Below are 16424 nucleotides of genomic sequence, written 5' to 3'. Positions count from 1 at the left end.
ATTTCTAAGTACCTCAGTTCCCTCATCTGTAAAATGGAGACTAAGATTGTGAGCCCCACGTGGGATAACCTGATTACCTTTTATCTACCCAGGTATTTAGAACAGTGCTTGGCACACAGTAAGCGCTTAACAAAGACCATACTAATTTATTGAGCGCATACCTATAAGGCACAGTCCTTGCTCACAATGAGTTTACGGCCTAGAAGGGGAAACAGTGATATAAAGAAATAAATTACCGATATGGACAGGAGAGCTGTGGGGCCGGGCTGGGTGAATAAAGGGAGCGAGCCAGGCTCTCTTTCCTGCTATATGGAAGCACACGCTCCAGGAGGCCATAGAGAACTGCTTTGATTCCCTTTCTGTCTTGGTCATCCCACACTGCTTTCCGGGTACCTGATTCTCGGCAATTTCTTTGTGGTGTTCAGTCTGTCTCTCGTGCTCGGGGAACCACCGGCTCGGCCTCCCGGGGCTCATTTTCCATCTGTAAGTTGGGACAGCTGTTAACCTAAGACTCTGAGGCCTCATGGGAAAACCCTTCACTTCCTAATTCAAAGCTGGAAAGTTTAGATCTCGTCAAAGTCAAACTTTTCATTAAAATTTCTATTAACCTTTTCCCACCAGCGTGAATATAAATTAATTAGTTCTTCTCCTGCCGTGAATGCCACGATAAAGGGGAAATGTTTTGCATTTTAAATTCCCCTTCCCTGTCGTGAGCACACACACAAACACTCTCACTCTCTCTCATACAGAAGCTTAACTACGAAAAAAGTGAGTTTTATTGTGTCTAGTGTGTAGAGCACTGTACTAAGCACTAGGGAGAGTAATAATAATAATGTTGGTATTTGTTAAGCGCTTACTATGTGCAGAGCACTGTTCTAAGGGCTGGGGTAGATACAGGGTAATCAGGTTGTCCCATGTGAGGCTCACAGTTAATCCCCATTTTACAGATGAGGTAACTGAGGCACAGAGAAGTTAAGTGACTTGCCCACAGTCACACAGCTGACAAGTGGCAGATCCAGGATTCAAACCCATGACCTCTGACTCCGAAGCCCAGGCTCTTTCCACTGAGCCACGCTGCTTCTCTCCAACAGAGCTAGTAGAATCATTCCCTGCCCACAAGTTTACAACCTAGAGAGGTGACCCTCAAGGTTGCTTCCTACTCAAAGGTTCTCCAATTCTAGTTGAGCCCAAGAACATCTTAGAACGGTCACCTACACCATGCAGGTAACTAAAGAATGACTGTATTTGGCAGTTATGATCTTTGCAATGAGCACCTCCTCTTTAATAGAAAAGAATTCATTTTTAATGGACCCCTGGATGCCTTCAGAATACTCTTTAACTTATGCTGTTTTGTCATTTATGTCATTTAATCTTGCCTGTTTTGCCTGGAGGAGCTTCTCTTTCCAATCAGTTTTCAAATGGGAAACACCAGCTCTATCCTTAAAAACAAGCCACTGTGGCAAGGATGGAGACAATGGGAGACTGCAAATGAAAAGCAACCAAACCTTTGACTGTTTTCATAAAAAATGATCCACTGACTCGATCTGCTTTTGTCACTGGCCAAACAAGTCACGGGATAAAAGTGTGAGCCACTGTGAATTCCGCTTGGTTTGGAAATCATTTCTCTGGGTCCTGATTTCAGCAGCCCGGCCTTGTGGAAAGAGCTCGGGCCTGGGTTCTAATTCCCGCCCCACCACTTGTCTGCTGTGTAATCTTGTCAAATCACTTCACTTCTATGTGCCTCAGTTCCCTCATCTATAGAATAGGGATTCAGTTTCTGTTCTCCCTCCTACTTAGACTGTGAGTCCCACGGTCAGCCTAATTAGCTTCATTCAATAGTATTAATTGAGTGCTTACTATGTGCAGAGCACTATACTAAGCGTTTGGAATGTACAATTTGGCAACAGATAATCCACCCCAGCGCTTAGTACAGTGCTTGACCCATAGTAAGCGCTTAATAGACATCAAAAATTATTGTATCCTAAAGGAGCAATACTCTAAAATCTGCACAAGCCTGAATTCACTTGTAATAAAATGTATCATGGCAGCCCAATGATATATGCTAGATAGTCCAATACATGTGCACTTCTAGCTGAGGAACGAAACCCCTCCGGGCATGAAGAGTTAAGGGCGGCAGTAGAAACCAAACCAACAAGAACAAAAGGAGCAGGCAATCTTCCCCCATCACAGAGGAGCAGCTATTCATCGAGAACAGACCAAAAAAACAAACAAATAAACTCAAGAAGGCAGATACTGGCCTGGCTCCTATTAAGGTAGACCCATTTAAGGAGGTTCTCCACAAAGCATCATTTAGATTTGGCATGAACACGAAACAACGCATAGCACACCCTCTTGAAACCCAGAAAGACTGAGAAACAGACACCCAAAGAGCAAGCGATCAAAATATAGACAGAGGTCATTGGAGAGACAGAGAGAAAGAGTCAAAGACAAGAGAGACAGAAAAAGAGACGGACCGTGCGAAAAGGCCACGCGTAAAGCCGGAAAAACGGAGAGAAAAATAGATTGTTAGGTGCATGGTGACATGAAGAGACAAAGATCGGAGTCAGGGGGAAGGTTCTACGGTGGCAGAGACGCAAATACAGAAAGACGGAGGCGGAAAGGTACGACAATCATCTATTAACTCTATTGTGCTCTCCCAAACACTTAGTACAGTGTTCTGCAAAAAGCGCTCAGGAAGTACTACCGAATGATCGATGGAAACAAAGGAAACCAAACTGAAAAATGGAAACGGAGAGACACTGAGGTATCAATTTTGGAGGACCCTGGTGTGTGTGTGTGTGTGTGTGTGTGTGTGTATCTGGGGGGTGGGGGGGCGTTGTTGCTAGTCTTCTGAGCCCTGTATTCCCAATATTGACCACCAACCTCCAAGCAGAATCGAGAGTTTCCTAATGGAGCTGAAAATACACCCAAGTTTTCTATCTTGTTGGTTCTTGGTAGCCTATCTCCTCCATTCCTCACCCTCTTTCTTGACCCTGCTCTTAAAGTGAAAACGTGGTGCCTAGGATTAAAATACAAACAACAACGCACAGTGCAGAGTCACACCAATCTACAGAGAGGCCAAGGTACAAACGGGAAAGAAGCCAGAGGGAGAGACAGATTTAATGACAAAATGGACCAAAATTAAGTCAAAAATAGGATGAGAGATCTGCAAGAGAGCAATGCTATGCACTGAGCACTTTCCGGATGCAGAGCATTGTACTAAGCACTTGAGAGAGTGCAAGACAGAGGTACAGAGGTCAGGAGGTCTTCCTGAGTGGAAGTGGAAAGGTGGGGAACTCTTTTCAATACACCCATCGCTAGAACAAATTCAAGGAATGTGTATAAAATGGGTCTGCAATCTGCATAGGTTTCGCTCAAAGAAGGTTTCTTGATCGTTGATTCCACATCTTACTAACCAGTGAGTGGCCTTTTCTCGGGTCTTCAATACCACTGGACCCACACATTTTTGCATGATAGAGGATGGGGGTGCACGCTTGAATAGGGCTCATTTCTCATACCGAGGAGTTCCTGTTGCCCTTCACCACAGTAGCAGCACGATGTAGTGGTTAGAGCACGGGCCAGGGAGTCAGAGGACGTGGGTTCTAATCCCAGCTCCGCCACTTGCCTGCTGCGTGACCTGAGGCACGTCCCTTAACTTCTCTGCCTCAGTCGCCTCATCTGTAAAAGGGGATCGATACAGTGAGCCCCAAGTCCAGCCTGATTTGCTTGTATCCACCCCAGCGCTTAGAACGGTACATAATAAGCCCTTAACAAATACCGTAATTATTATTAGTCTAGATATCACTACCTTTCATAAGAATATTTTAGGTTCTTGAATTTTCAACATTTGGTCTTCAGATTTAGAGTATTATCGCCAATTGCTAGTCCACAGCACTGGTCTGTTTTGCATACATTTTTAAGACGGGATCCAAATACAAACACCACTTTAAAAAAATCTCTAATCCAGACCAGTGGTTAATGAGAGGAAGAATAATTGTTTCTGAAATAGACTTCTAAATGCTCAGGTAGTCCCAAGCCTGATTTAGAGTCTGTTCCCTGCGTTTTTTTTTTTTTTCCCCTGAAAAAATTCAATGTAGCAACAAGACTGTAATGAGTTACCTAAATGGCTTTTGAGGCTGTTAAATGATTTGCTTCAACCTGGCACACCGAAACCACCTATTACAGCTTTCATCACAGAGAATACGGTTTTTTATCACTCTAAAAACTGTCCAGATTTTCACAGGTAAGTAGGCAACAGAGTTTAAAATGATGTATTCGCACTCTTCTGAAAATAGCATGTTTTCAGATCCTCGAAATGAACAGTGTCTCTATCAACCATTCAGCTCGAAATGATTGCGTACCAGAACGAATATGAAAACACATTTGGTTTTGACATAAGATTCTGAAAGGAAAACTTTGTTTTTCATAAATATGCCTTTAAGACTTTTCTCTTTAAAGAAGTGAAACCAAGGACAGTTGTACCTGAGTCATTGGGATAAATTTTATTTTGATTGCTTTCCTGTTTATCAGCAATCTTCCAAGTCCTGCAGATCAATCAAATCAATGGGATTTATTCAGCGCTTACTACAGGCAGAACACTGTACTAAGCACTTGAGGGAGTACAATAGAATGAGCAGACTGGTCTCCTGTCCATAACGAGCTTACAGTCTAGCAGATATTTGCTAGATTTACCTGCGAAGAATTTACAGCTTTCCTCTAACTGCTTTGTACAATTTTAACAGGATGAGATGCCTCTCGCAATTCCATATTCCCCTTGGGACAAAAGCTGGTAGATGCATCACCTCCTAGGTTAAAAACTCAGCTTATCTTTTCAGCCCGTTTTAGCTTTATACAATACTTTTTTGCCATTTAAGTCATTATTACCCTAGTGCAGACTCCTGAGAAAGTGTGAAATGGTTTTCAATTGTTTCTCTGGGCTAAAGGATTGTTATGTGACTAGGAGTTACTAGTAGCAGGTAGTACTAGTAATTCATTCAATAGTATTTATTGAGCGCTTACTGTGTGCAGAGCACTGTACTAAGCGCTTGGAAAGTACAATTCAGCAACAAATAGAGACAATCCCTATCCAACAACGGGTTCACAGTCTAGAAAGGGCTCGCAGCAGCGAAATATCTTTCCCACGCCCAAGTTATATGAATCCTCTTCTTTTCCCCTCTAGACTGGGAGCTCGTTGTGAGCAGGGAACCTACCAACTCTGTTGTCTTGTCCTCTCTCAAGCGCTGAGTACAGTGCTCTGCACACAGTAAAGCGCTCAGCACTCGATTCTTTTCCTCCTCCTATTTCCTTTTCTTTCCAAGTCCGTTCCTGCCAATCTCTCATCTCCCCGCCATTCTCCCTCTAACGACCTCAAATAGTAATAAGAATAACTGAGGTCATTAAGTGCTTACTACAAGCCAAACATTGTACTAAGCCCTGGGATAGATACGACACCACCAGGTCCCATATGGGGCTCACAGGCCTAGCCCTAGGCCCATAGAAGGGAGAACAGGTATTAAATTCCCATTTTGTAGATGAGGGAACTGAGGCGCAGAGAAGTGAAGTGACTTACCCAAGGTTACACAGCAGGCAAAGGGCAGTGCTGGGATTAGAACCCAGTTCCTCTGACTCTCTGGCCTGTGCTACCTCCGCTAGGCCACACTACTTCAATTGTTGTTAGCCTGTTTCTTCCTCTTGTACTTGACCCGTCTCTACGTTTGCCCCTGTCTTAATGTCTCACTCCTCCCGGACCCACAGGTTTAATTTCCCTCTTACTAGGCTGTAAACTCACCGTGAGCAAGGAATGTCCCTGCCAACTCTGTTGTGTTGTACTCTCCCAAATGCTTAGTACAGTGCTCTGCATATAGTAAGCACTCGATAAATACCATTGTTTGACTGCTCTCCCAAATGCACAGAATAGTGTCTGCACACAGTAAAAGCTCAATACTGCTGAAGGACGGATTGTTTTGCCTGCCATTATATTTTCTCTTTGTCAGCTTGGTATCAGTGTCCCGCTCCTCTTCTGATGGTTTCGGAAGACTTTCCATTCTTCTGATGGTCCTGGAAGAGTTCTCATTCCCTTCCTGTCCCTTTTTTACTCTGACGAGTCACCCAAAGACAACAATAATAATTGTGGAACTTGTTAAGCACCTCTTATGTGCCAGGCAATATACTAAGCTCTGGGGTAGATTCAAGATAATTGGGTTGGACACAGTCCCTGTCCTCATTTTACAGTTGAGGGAACCGAGGCCCAGGGAAGTTTAGTGACTTTCCCAAGATTCACAGAGCAGACAAGTGGCAGAGCCGGGTCCTTCTGATGCCCAGGCCTGGGCTCTTTCCACTTTGTGTCACAAGTAGCTTCAAGAAGATCAGGTAAGACAGTCTCTGTCCCACAGGGCGCTCAGTCTAAGGGGAAGGAAGAGCAGATGTAGTCAATCCTCATTTTACAGAGGAGGAAACCAAGGCATGGAAAAGTTAAATGACTTCCCCAAGGTCACACTGCAGCCAAGTGGCAGAGCTGGGAGTGGAAATCAGATCATCCGATTCCCGGGCCGCCCTCTCTGCTAGCCCTTTTTCAGGCTTTGGTTCATGGAAGGGACACCTGATTCGTTTGCTACGGTTTGGTAACTTCCCTAGCGGGTGGAACGGTAGGACTGAAAACTGGGCTCTCCTTTCTCCACTTTTTGGCCACGTTAGTCTGAGGGGCCACAACTTGGCGGCTGAGGGTAGAAGACCAGCGAGAAGAGGGATCTAATGGCTAATGGCCATCTCAGGAGAACTGTAATTCACATCGGATCGCCCAATCGGAGCAAAACCACGACTAGGTTATTTCATTTCCCTTTGTTTTAAGACTGCTGGCGTTTGAAGAGTCTACATGCCCGAGTAACTTTCAAAATTTTCCCCAAATCTCTCTCCCTTTGCTTCTGTCTTGTGACTGAAAATTTCAATGGAGAAACTGAATTCTACGGACTTTAATTTTACCTTTTTAAAAAAAAGTATCTGGAAGGCCTGAGGATGAGTCAGAAGAAAGCCTTTATTTCCCCCGCTTCCCCAAGTCAAATTTTAGCCAGAGCTAAAGTAGGCAGCCGTTAGTTGTTCAGAAATGTGAATGATTTAGTCACGCCGTGAAATATTTGAACCCCGAGTAGGACTATTTTTATATTGCTAAAAAGTTAAATAAAACGCAGCATGTAAAAAGTGTTAATGAACCATATTCCCTAGCCAGAAAAGAAGCGGTTCTATTATCTCTAAATGTGCGGATGGCTCTCAGAGAAAGCTCAAGTGCCGAAGTTTTTTATTTGCGGATTTTTCTGTTTTAAATGGCATCTGTTCATGCCCCGGGTGCTGTACTAAGTGCTGGGGGAGACACAAGCTAATCCGACCGGACGCACGGGTCGTTCACGGTCTTTACTCTCGCTTTAGACGAGGTATAACTGAGGCCCGGAGAAGCGAAGTGACTTACCCAAGGTCACGCGCAGCAGACAAGTGGCGGAGCCGGGCTTAGAACCCAGGAGCTCTGACGCCCAGGCCCGTGCTCTTTCCACTAGGCCGCGGTTGCTTCTCTATTCGCAATGGTTTGGAAGATTTACCCGCTACCTGGATGTTCACTTTGCTGTAATTTGGATGATCGCTGACGGTCAGTCACCCGGATTTCCCCTCCACAGCCATACACTCTTAAGTTGCTGGCCCTGTTTTGCTTTTAAAAGACACGTTATGATATTTTAAGTGACCGGAATATACTCCCAGAAGCAAACTGTCCAAGTTTCATTTATTTAATATCACGGCTGTACAACTTTCATACATAGAGAGGGAAATGCTCACTGGTTTTGCAATGGCATTTGGCTGCATTTCCGATTATAATACAGTTAAGTGCAAGTCGACTTAAAAATTTACATTTATACAACTTCTACAAATTAAAGATTGCTACACTTATCTGTGACAGTATAAAGCTTGATTTGTGTTAAGTTTCTCGGCTAAACCACTTTTTGGTTAAATATAAAACGAACTCGATCATTTTTAAAATGGCCCTTGGGGGTCCGGGCCAGTATATAAAATATTCGTCATGTAAAATTTAGCCAGTAACGGTTTTAAAAAATAACATCTGAATCCTAAACCTTTGTGACAACGTTTATACTGACACCGGCTGTAGCAGGAACCAACCGCGTTTCACCTTTTCTCGTTCGGTGCCGCCTCGATCTCCGTCCGAACAAATTCCAGTTTGCGACCTGCGGTATCTTAATTCAGATACGCCTGGCGAGCGAAACTGTTTTTCAAATTTCCGGAAAGGAAAAACCATCTCCTCCTATGAAATTAAAAGGTATGAAGCCGCATTTAGAGAATTCCCTCTCGCCTGCGTTTATTCGGGGTTTTAAGTGCTTGCGGGGGCGGGCGGGGTGGGGGAGGGCGGGAGGGGGTTAATACGAGATATTTGAGCCCCAATCGATGGACGGCTAAATTTAAACCAGATTCTGGGACCTTTTTTTTTCTTTTATTTTAGGGAAAAAAAAAAAAATTTCTTTTCTTTAAATGCCGATTCCACAGACCACGTTGTTACGGATGTACCAAATGAATCGAAAACAACGGCTATACGGGGAGGGGGTGGGGAGGAAGGGGGAGGAGCCCGAAACATGCAGTCCCTCCCGACGGGAATGGTTCGTTTTCTTGTCTCCTTTTAAAAAAATAAACATTGTGCGATCCTTCCACCTCAACGGCGATGGGGTCGATGGCAATAAATACACCGGCTTGCTTTAGGTTTTCCTTGCCGTTAAAACAACGGGGCGGGGCGGGGGCGTGGGGGGGATGTTTTCAACAGACTACCTATTGTACGCCCGCTCTTTTTTGGACTTTTCCAAGGCCTTGTCCATCGTCTTCTCGTTCTCCCCCCGGCATTTCGGACAGTACCATTTGCCCTTGGGTTTGTGGTTGAGTCCCACGCACGAGAAATGGAACCATTCGATGGGGCACTCGTCGTTGTCGCAGCCGATCATTTCTCCGTAGGAGACCTGGTTGCACAGGCAGTAGGTGGGCTCGTTGGGGTCGATGGGGAGGTCGGCCGGGGAGGGCTCCCTCTCCGCCTTGGCCTTGGACCTCTTCTTCTTCTTGGACGTCTTCGCCTTCTTCTCCTTGGGCGTCCCCGAGGTGAGGTCGTCGTGGTCGTGGTTGTTGGAGGCGTTCTCCCGGTTCTCGTTGTTGCGCTGCCGCCTGGACCGCTTGTTGTTCGGCTTTTCCGCCTGGCCCATCGTCTCGTTCTTGGCCTTCTCCGGCCCGGCCTTGCCGCCGTTGCCCGTCGGATCGTTGGCCTCCTGGCGGGTCTCGAAGAGCTCCACGTGGCTGTCCACTTGCCGGGTCCGGTTCTCCACCAGCTCCACCATCTGACTGACGATCTGGATTTTCTCGTCGCCCAGTTCCTGGCTCCGGATCAGCGCTCTCTGGATGCAGTGGAGGACTCTCCGCTTCTGGCCCGGGTCGGTCTCGCGTTTGAACTTCTCGTAGTAGTCATCCAGCTCTTTCAGGATATCTGCGACAGAAGGAACCGATACGGATTACGCTCCCTCCGCCGGGCTTCCCCCGACCCCGCGAGCACGCCCTCCCGCCCCAGCGTCCCACGAGGGAGAGTTACCGCCAGAGACCCAAAGCCATTCCCGGGAGGTTTCCCCCTGCTGAGCCCTGGCTGGCGACTCGTCTTTCTCCCTTCCACAGGGGACCCGACCCCAGCCCCGCTCAGATCCAGCACGCCGCCACTCCAAATGCCCAAAAAGGAGCTCGGGGAAATGCCCGAGCCAAGGATGAGCGGACCCTTTGGCTCCGAGGGGAAAGCTGATGAGGAGAACTGGGGTGAACGGGTAAACCGCGACCCCCCGCCCCCGCCCTTAACTTCATTCTTATCGTTCGCCCGGGGCTAAGTTGTCCATCTGGGGCCTGGTTCGGTTTATACAGAAATTTCCAACTTGGGCGGCGACGGCGTTACTGAACGAAGGGAATTTTCACGGCCCACAACCTGATGCGGTAATTTTCTCATCGGCACCGAGGCGCTGAAACGAGCAACGGGGTCGGGGGTGCGGCCGGGAGGGGAATCCCCGCCCCGCAAAATGATGCTCTGTCATTCCCTACCCCCACGCCAGAAACTCTTTTCATCATTTATAGGATGAGAAACTCATTAATTAGAGCCTTGACGCCCCCGCCCCCCCCCCCAAATTTAAAAGGGAAACCAACCTCACGATTTCAGCTTTTTCTGCCCTCAACACGAAGGATAACTCGGCGGCCTTCGTTTTGGTGAAACCTTTTCTGGTCAGGCCAATGGGAACAGTTAAGTGAACTATTAGGCTTAAATGTTTCAAGAGACAGAGGCAGGGTCTGAAAAAGCGTTTGAGGCTGCCAACTTCTTTTTAAGAGAGCCTGAAACCGTCACGCTATTTTTTTTTTTTATGGACTTGAAACCGTCTTCTACTTGGACAGATGGCCATTTGGGAAGCCGGGTCTCAGCACTTATGAATTCCTTTTCCTCCCTAGCACTTCCAGCACTGAAACATACACTTTTTTGGAGGAAAAAAAATCAGATAGAAGATCAAATGATTCAACCCAGATCCCAGAGAGCTCGGCTTCACTCACAACTTTAGATGCCAGTTAAAAAAAACCCCAAAACACCACCAACCAAAAAAAAAAAAAAAAAAAACGGAGCCAAAAGTTTTAGCTCTTCCTAACTTCCACCTTTCTATTCCACTCCCAGAGGCCCTATTCCCAAACTCTTTTTTTTCCTTTGCTCCCCAGGATCCTTCCGACACAAATCATCCTCACAACCTCCTCCAAGTGGTATTACTCATGCACACAGAGATGAGAAAAATGAGACAGGTTAAAAAAGCCACAGTTTACAAGTAGACATGAGGACAATTTCTCAGTTTTGAGTTGCTTTCAGGCCATGACAGATGGGGATAAAAACTTTTTGGACAGCAAACCAGATAATGTATTTGATTTAGTGGTTTTTTAAAAAATATACCTAATATACGTTTTCCACTTGGGAGAAATAGCCATTTTCAATGGCCTAGATGGTCCAAGGAAAGAAACGGAGAATCAAAACCAAAAATGTGCTCAGTACAGTGCTTCGAGTTTCGAGATCGCTGATTTTTTTTTTAAGCTAATGACATTAAATTGTGCCTCCTCGATCTCCGTCTCAAGATAATGGCTATGGGATATTGTTTTCCCCCCACAAGACTGCTGGGGTGACGTTTGCGGATCACTTTTGCTGATGAATGCGTCGTCTTCACCGGTGGGTCAGTATGGTTCTTGGCACCCAGGCTGTGCTGAAAGAATGCCGTAACTACTGTGAAGTTGCCAAAAGGGGCCTTTTGGGTGTGAAAAGGAAAATTTTCAACAGCAGCGACAGTACTGGCATTTATTAGGTGGACGCCACGGGCCGATTGCTAAGGTGGATCCGAGGCTTTCACACCGAGTACAGTCTCTGTTCCACTTGGGTTAAGCGACTCTGCCTAAGGTGACACCGGGAAGCAGGCTGGACACGGCCCGGGACTGGGAGTCAGAGGACCTGGGTCCTAATCCCGGCTCCAGCACTCGTCTGCTGTGTGGCACTTCTCTGGGCCTCGGTTTCCTCAACCGTAAAATGGGGATGCGGCAGCCATCCTCCCTCCTACTTCTCTTGGGAGTCTCATGTGGGACAGGGACTGTGTGCGACCTACTTAACCTGTAGGGACCCCAGAGCTTAGAGCAGTGGTGGACACGCCTGAAGCATTTAATTTCCATTTATTAAAAAAAAAAAAAAAAAGAGGCAGTGTGACTTGAATCCAGTTCTCCTCTCAGTTGGGTGCTGTTTTCACTAGGCCACGCTGAGCACTACCAACTTAAAAAGAGATGCAGTTTTTAAAAGAATTCCAAAAATACAATTATTTTACATGCCTGGTCAGCCTTTTCTTAATACAGAGAAATGACTTTACCGTTATTGGTTTAGCCTGGAGAAGGGATTCTCTTACCTAGAGAGGCTCATATATTTTACAGGTCCTAGACGCACCAAGTAAAATTCCACCTCCACGCTACGGTCCTCAACTGCTGAGCCTCTTTAATTCGGATTCTCGGAAAATTAAACTCGTGGTCACGTCAGCCCACCAGCCCGTTCACGATTCACGGCGCATTTAATGCCGACCGATAGAATCCGGCTAATTGCCCAACAGAAAAATCAATCATTTTGCACAAATTGGAGCGTCTACCTTTCTCAAATTTTACACTGCATCCACGCAAACCGGCTAAACCGGTCCCTGGGATTGATTTATCCCGGACACGATATTAAGGATGTTTCGAAGCTTTTAATGTCGACACTCGGAAGCCAAACCCTTCTACCCTATCCCACCGCGCTCATGTCCACATCTGTAATTTATTTATATTAATGTCCATCTCCCCTTCTAGGCCCTTGACAAGGCTGGTTGTGGGCAGGGAATGAGCCTGACGTACCGTCGCAGTGAGCTCTCCCAAGTGCCTCGCACAGTGCTTTGCACACAGTAACTGCTCAATAAACACCACTTATTGATTGGTATCTTTGTTGTTTTGCCCAGGGAGAATTTACAGTCCCGTGGGGATCGATAGGATATCAGTACCCTCACGATATTACACCGGATAATAACGTTTAGATTGGGGGATTTCAAACTGCTGGCCCAGAGGGTTAAGAAACGTCATCATCGACGGTGTTGATTGAGGGCTTGCGATGTGCAGAGCACTGTCCCGGAGCTTCATCTGTGTGTGGAGCACTGTTTCGACCGCTTTAAACTGTGTGTAGAGCACTGTCCCGAGTCCTTACCGTGTGCAGAGCACTGTCCCAACCGCTAGAAGCAGCTTGCCTTAGTGGAAAGAGCCCGGGCTTGGGCGTCAGAGGTCGTGGGTTCTAATCCGGGCTCCGCCACTTGTCAGCTGTGTGACCTTGGGCAAGCCGCCTAACTTCTCTGTGCCTCAGTTACCTCACCCATAAAATGGGGATGAAGATTGTGAGCCCCATGCGGGACGACCTCATGACGCTGTATCTACCCCAGTGTTTAGAACAGTGCTTGGCACATAGTAAGCGCTTATCGAATCCCATTATCATTATTACCTGTGCACAGAGCACAGTCCCAACTGCTTTAACTCTGTGCAGAGCATTATACCGGGCACTTACATTCATTCATTCGTATTTATTAAGCACTTACTGTGTGCCAAGCACTGTAGTAAGCGCTTGGAACGTAGCAAGAGATAGACACGATCCCTACCTAACAAAGTGCTCACTTACCCTGTGCAGAGCACTGTCCCGAGCACCTTCTCTGTGCAGAGTACTAGAGAAGTAGCATGGCTCAGTGGAAAGAGCTCGGGCTTGGGAGTCAGAGGTCACGGGTTCGAATCCCCGCTCTGCCACCTGTCAGCTGGGTGACTGTGGGCAAGTCACTTCACTTCTCTGTGCCTCAGTCCCCTCATCTGGAAAATGGGGATTAACTGTGAGCCTCACGCGGGAAAACCTGATGACCCCGTATCTCCCGTAGCGCTTAGAACAGTGCTCTGCACAGAGTAAGTGCTTAACAAATACCAACATTATTATACCGAGCACCTACTCTGTGCAGAGCACTAGAGAACCAGCGTGGCTCAGTGGAAAGAGCCCGGGCTTGGGAGTCAGAGGTCACGGGTTCGAATCCCCGCTCTGCCACCTGTCAGCTGGGTGACTGTGGGCAAGTCACTTCACTTCTCTGTGCCTCAGTCCCCTCATCTGGAAAATGGGGGTTAACTGTGAGCCTCACGCGGGAAAACCTGATGACCCCGTATCTCCCGTAGCGCTTAGAACAGTGCTCTGCACAGAGTAAGTGCTTAACAAATACCAACATTATTTTACTGAGCACCTACTCTGTGCAGAGCACTATGCCGAGCACCTACTCTGTGCAGCGCACTATACCGAGCACCTACTCTGTGCAGCGCACTATACTGAGCACCTACTCTGTGCAGCGCACTATACTGAGCACCTACTCTGTGCAGTGCACTGTCCTGGGCACCTACTCTGTGCAGTGCTGTATACTGAGCACCTAATCTGTGCAGTGCACTATACTGAGCACCTAACTCTGTGCAGTGCAGTATACCGAGCACCTAACTCTGTGCAGTGCACTGTCCCGAGCACCTACTCTGTGCGGTGCACGGTCCTGAGCACCTACTCCGTGCAGAGCACCGCCCCGGTCACCTACCCTGTGCAGAACCCTCTTCCGCGCACTTCGTGCAGCGCACAGACCCGAGCATTTCGCGCAGAGCAGCGTCCCGAGCACCCAGCCTGCGCAGACCACTGCCCGGAGCACGTGGTGCGTGCAGAGCGTTGCGCGGAGCACCAGAGCCGTCGCAGCCCCGCCCCGCAGGCCGCCGTTTCTCGGGCAGGCGCAGAGCGCGGTTGTCAGGGGGAGGGGCGGGCCCGGAAACGGGGCCGCCGCCCCCATTGGCCCGCGGGACGCTCAGGCCCCGCCCCTCCCCGGCGCTCCCGCCAATGGCCAGCGAGACGGGAGGCCCGGGCCCCGCCCCCGCCCGTGGGAGGCGGGGCCCGGCCCGGCCCGCCAATCGCCGCCGGCGCCCGGAGAGCGAGACCTCCGGATATTCAAATGAGGCCGGCAACGGAAAACCCGCGAGGGGGCGGGGCCTCCGGCGCCCGCGCGGCCCGCCCTCTCCGCCAATGAGGCCGCGGGGGCGGGGCCGGCCGGGGCCGGCGGGCCAATGGGCGGGCGCGGCCTCGGGCACTATGCTAATGACGCCCCCTATAAAACCCGCGGCCGGAGGGAGTGCGGGGCAGAGCGCGCAGGGCGCCCGCGGGGACGGGAGGGGGGCGCGCTGCGCCTGCGCGGCGTCCGGAGCCCCCCGCAGCCCCGCCGGGCCTCCCGGGGGGCAGCCTTCGTCTCCCAAAGTTTCCCCTTCCCGCTGCCGGGGGAGCCCGCGGGCCGCCCCCTCCGGCACGCCGGGCAGCACCAAGCCGTGCGGAACAGTCACGTCGTCCCCCCCCGCCCCCCGCTCACACTTTACATAAGGGGCTCCGCTTTAAAGCCCGCTTGGGGGGCGGGTTGGGGGTCGCTTTTTGCAGTTGGGGGGGGGGGAGGGGGACGACGACGACACCTCAAGGGGAACGCGTCCCCCCTCCCCCACCCGGGGGACACAACCTTGCCCTGCACGCCGAGCCCGGCTCCAGCCCCACCGGAGCCCCCTTCCCCGGGACCCCCGCCCCCCCAAAAGGGGGGGGGGCTTTCGCGGGGGTCGAGACGCCCCCCCCCGGCTTTTCCCTCTCTTTATTATCTTTTTTTCCTCCCCTTCCTCCTGGGTCCCGGGGTTTTGCAGGGCGAGGGGAGCCGGAGAGACCTTTTGTTCCGCCGCGGAGCCCCCCCCCCCGCCCCCTCTCTCCCCGCCACCGGCCAACTCGCCCCCTTGCAAGCGGGGGGAAGGGAGGGCGCGCCCCCCCCCCAACACCCCCCCCCTCCATCTCCATTCCCTCCCTCTCCGATTTTTTGTGTGTGTGTGTGTGTGTGTGTGCGCGCGCGGTCGTACCTTGGTATTTGGCGTCGATCTCCCTCATCAGGGAGACGTTCCTCTGCAGGTCGAAAGGCAGGGACTCGATGGAGTCCAGATAATCCTCCACATAGTTGACCAGGTGAAGCTGCTCCCCGTTCGCGGGACTCAACATGGTTCATCCGAAAGCTTCCCCCGGCGGCTCCGCGCTGCTTTCCGCTTCCTCCGCCCCTTCCTCCAGAAAAAAAAAAAAAAAAAAAACCCCGAGCCCTGCAAAACGCACGGCTTTCTCTCGCTCCACGCCCCGGCGCGGGGGGGGGGAGAGGAGAGGAAAATAATAATTTTTTTTTTTAAAAAAAAAAAAGAGCTGGAGCTGCCGCAGCCGCCCCTCTCCTCCGGGGCGGAGCCGCAAGGACCGGCTCCGGGGAGGAGGGGAGGGAAGAGAGGGCCGGCGGGCTGGCGAGCGGGGGGTGGGGGGATGAAGCCACCGCACAGGCCGCCCCCCCCCTCCCCCCCACCTCCCGGAGGCGGGGGGAGCAAGCCGGGAGGACGGGGCGGCGCGCACACACACTCGCACACACGCTCCGTGCAGGGGGAGCGTGCGGGAGCCCCCGGGAGGAGGAGGACGACGACGAGGAGGGCAGGGGACGAGCGCTCAGCGCAGCCTCCGCGCCGCACTTCTCCAACGTGGAAAACCCAAATAGCAGTTTCAAACACTTGGGAAACATTCAGCCGCGCACGGCGCATGCGCCGCCGCCGCCCGTCCTCTCCCGCCCCGCCCCCCCTCCGGGCCCCGCCCCCTCCCGCTCCGGCAGGGCGGGGCGCCGGAAGCGGGGGGGAGGGGGGAGGCAGCGCGGCGGCCCCGCCCCCGCCCGACGCACAAACTTTATGGCCACTTTGGTGCGGGCGGAGCCGGGCCCGCTCCTCTCTGGCCCCTC

General features: G+C 50.4%; 1 protein-coding gene across 2 annotated transcripts; it reads right to left on the bottom strand.

The window, feature by feature from the left end:
- Positions 1 to 7746: 7746 nt before the first annotated feature.
- ING1 (inhibitor of growth family member 1) lies at positions 7747 to 15921 on the bottom strand. 2 transcript variants are annotated; one of them, XM_029048482.2, is made up of 3 exons: positions 15526 to 15921; positions 8815 to 9514; positions 7747 to 8299 (listed from the first exon to the last, which is right to left on the bottom strand). In XM_029048482.2, exons 1-3 carry the CDS (start codon positions 15659 to 15661, stop codon positions 8233 to 8235), a joined length of 903 nt encoding a protein of 300 aa, XP_028904315.1. In that variant the 5' UTR covers positions 15662 to 15921; the 3' UTR covers positions 7747 to 8232. The 2 variants fall into 2 exon arrangements, with proteins under 2 accessions (XP_028904315.1, XP_028904316.1); XM_029048483.2 differs by lacking the exon at positions 15526 to 15921 and adding an exon at positions 14193 to 14377.
- Positions 15922 to 16424: the final 503 nt, after the last annotated feature.

The sequence above is a fragment of the Ornithorhynchus anatinus genome, chromosome 20 (genome assembly GCF_004115215.2).
Source record: "Ornithorhynchus anatinus isolate Pmale09 chromosome 20, mOrnAna1.pri.v4, whole genome shotgun sequence".
Classification (NCBI taxonomy): domain Eukaryota; kingdom Metazoa; phylum Chordata; class Mammalia; order Monotremata; family Ornithorhynchidae; genus Ornithorhynchus; species Ornithorhynchus anatinus.
Note: the sequence above shows the minus strand (reverse complement) of the source record. Positions and strands in the feature narration are given on the sequence as shown.

Excerpts from the sequence above, each read along its gene's own strand:
- ING1 (XM_029048482.2), bottom strand. The coding sequence starts at position 15,661 with ATGTTGAGTCCCGCGAACGGGGAGCAGCTTCACCTGGTCAACTATGTG. Across the intron at positions 9,515-15,525 it reads GATCGACGCCAAATACCAAG|ATATCCTGAAAGAGCTGGAT; the intron begins GTACGACCGCGC and ends CTTCTGTCGCAG. Across the intron at positions 8,300-8,814 it reads AAAGAGCGGGCGTACAATAG|GAGGAGATGGTTTTTCCTTT; the intron begins GTAGTCTGTTGA and ends TTAATTTCATAG.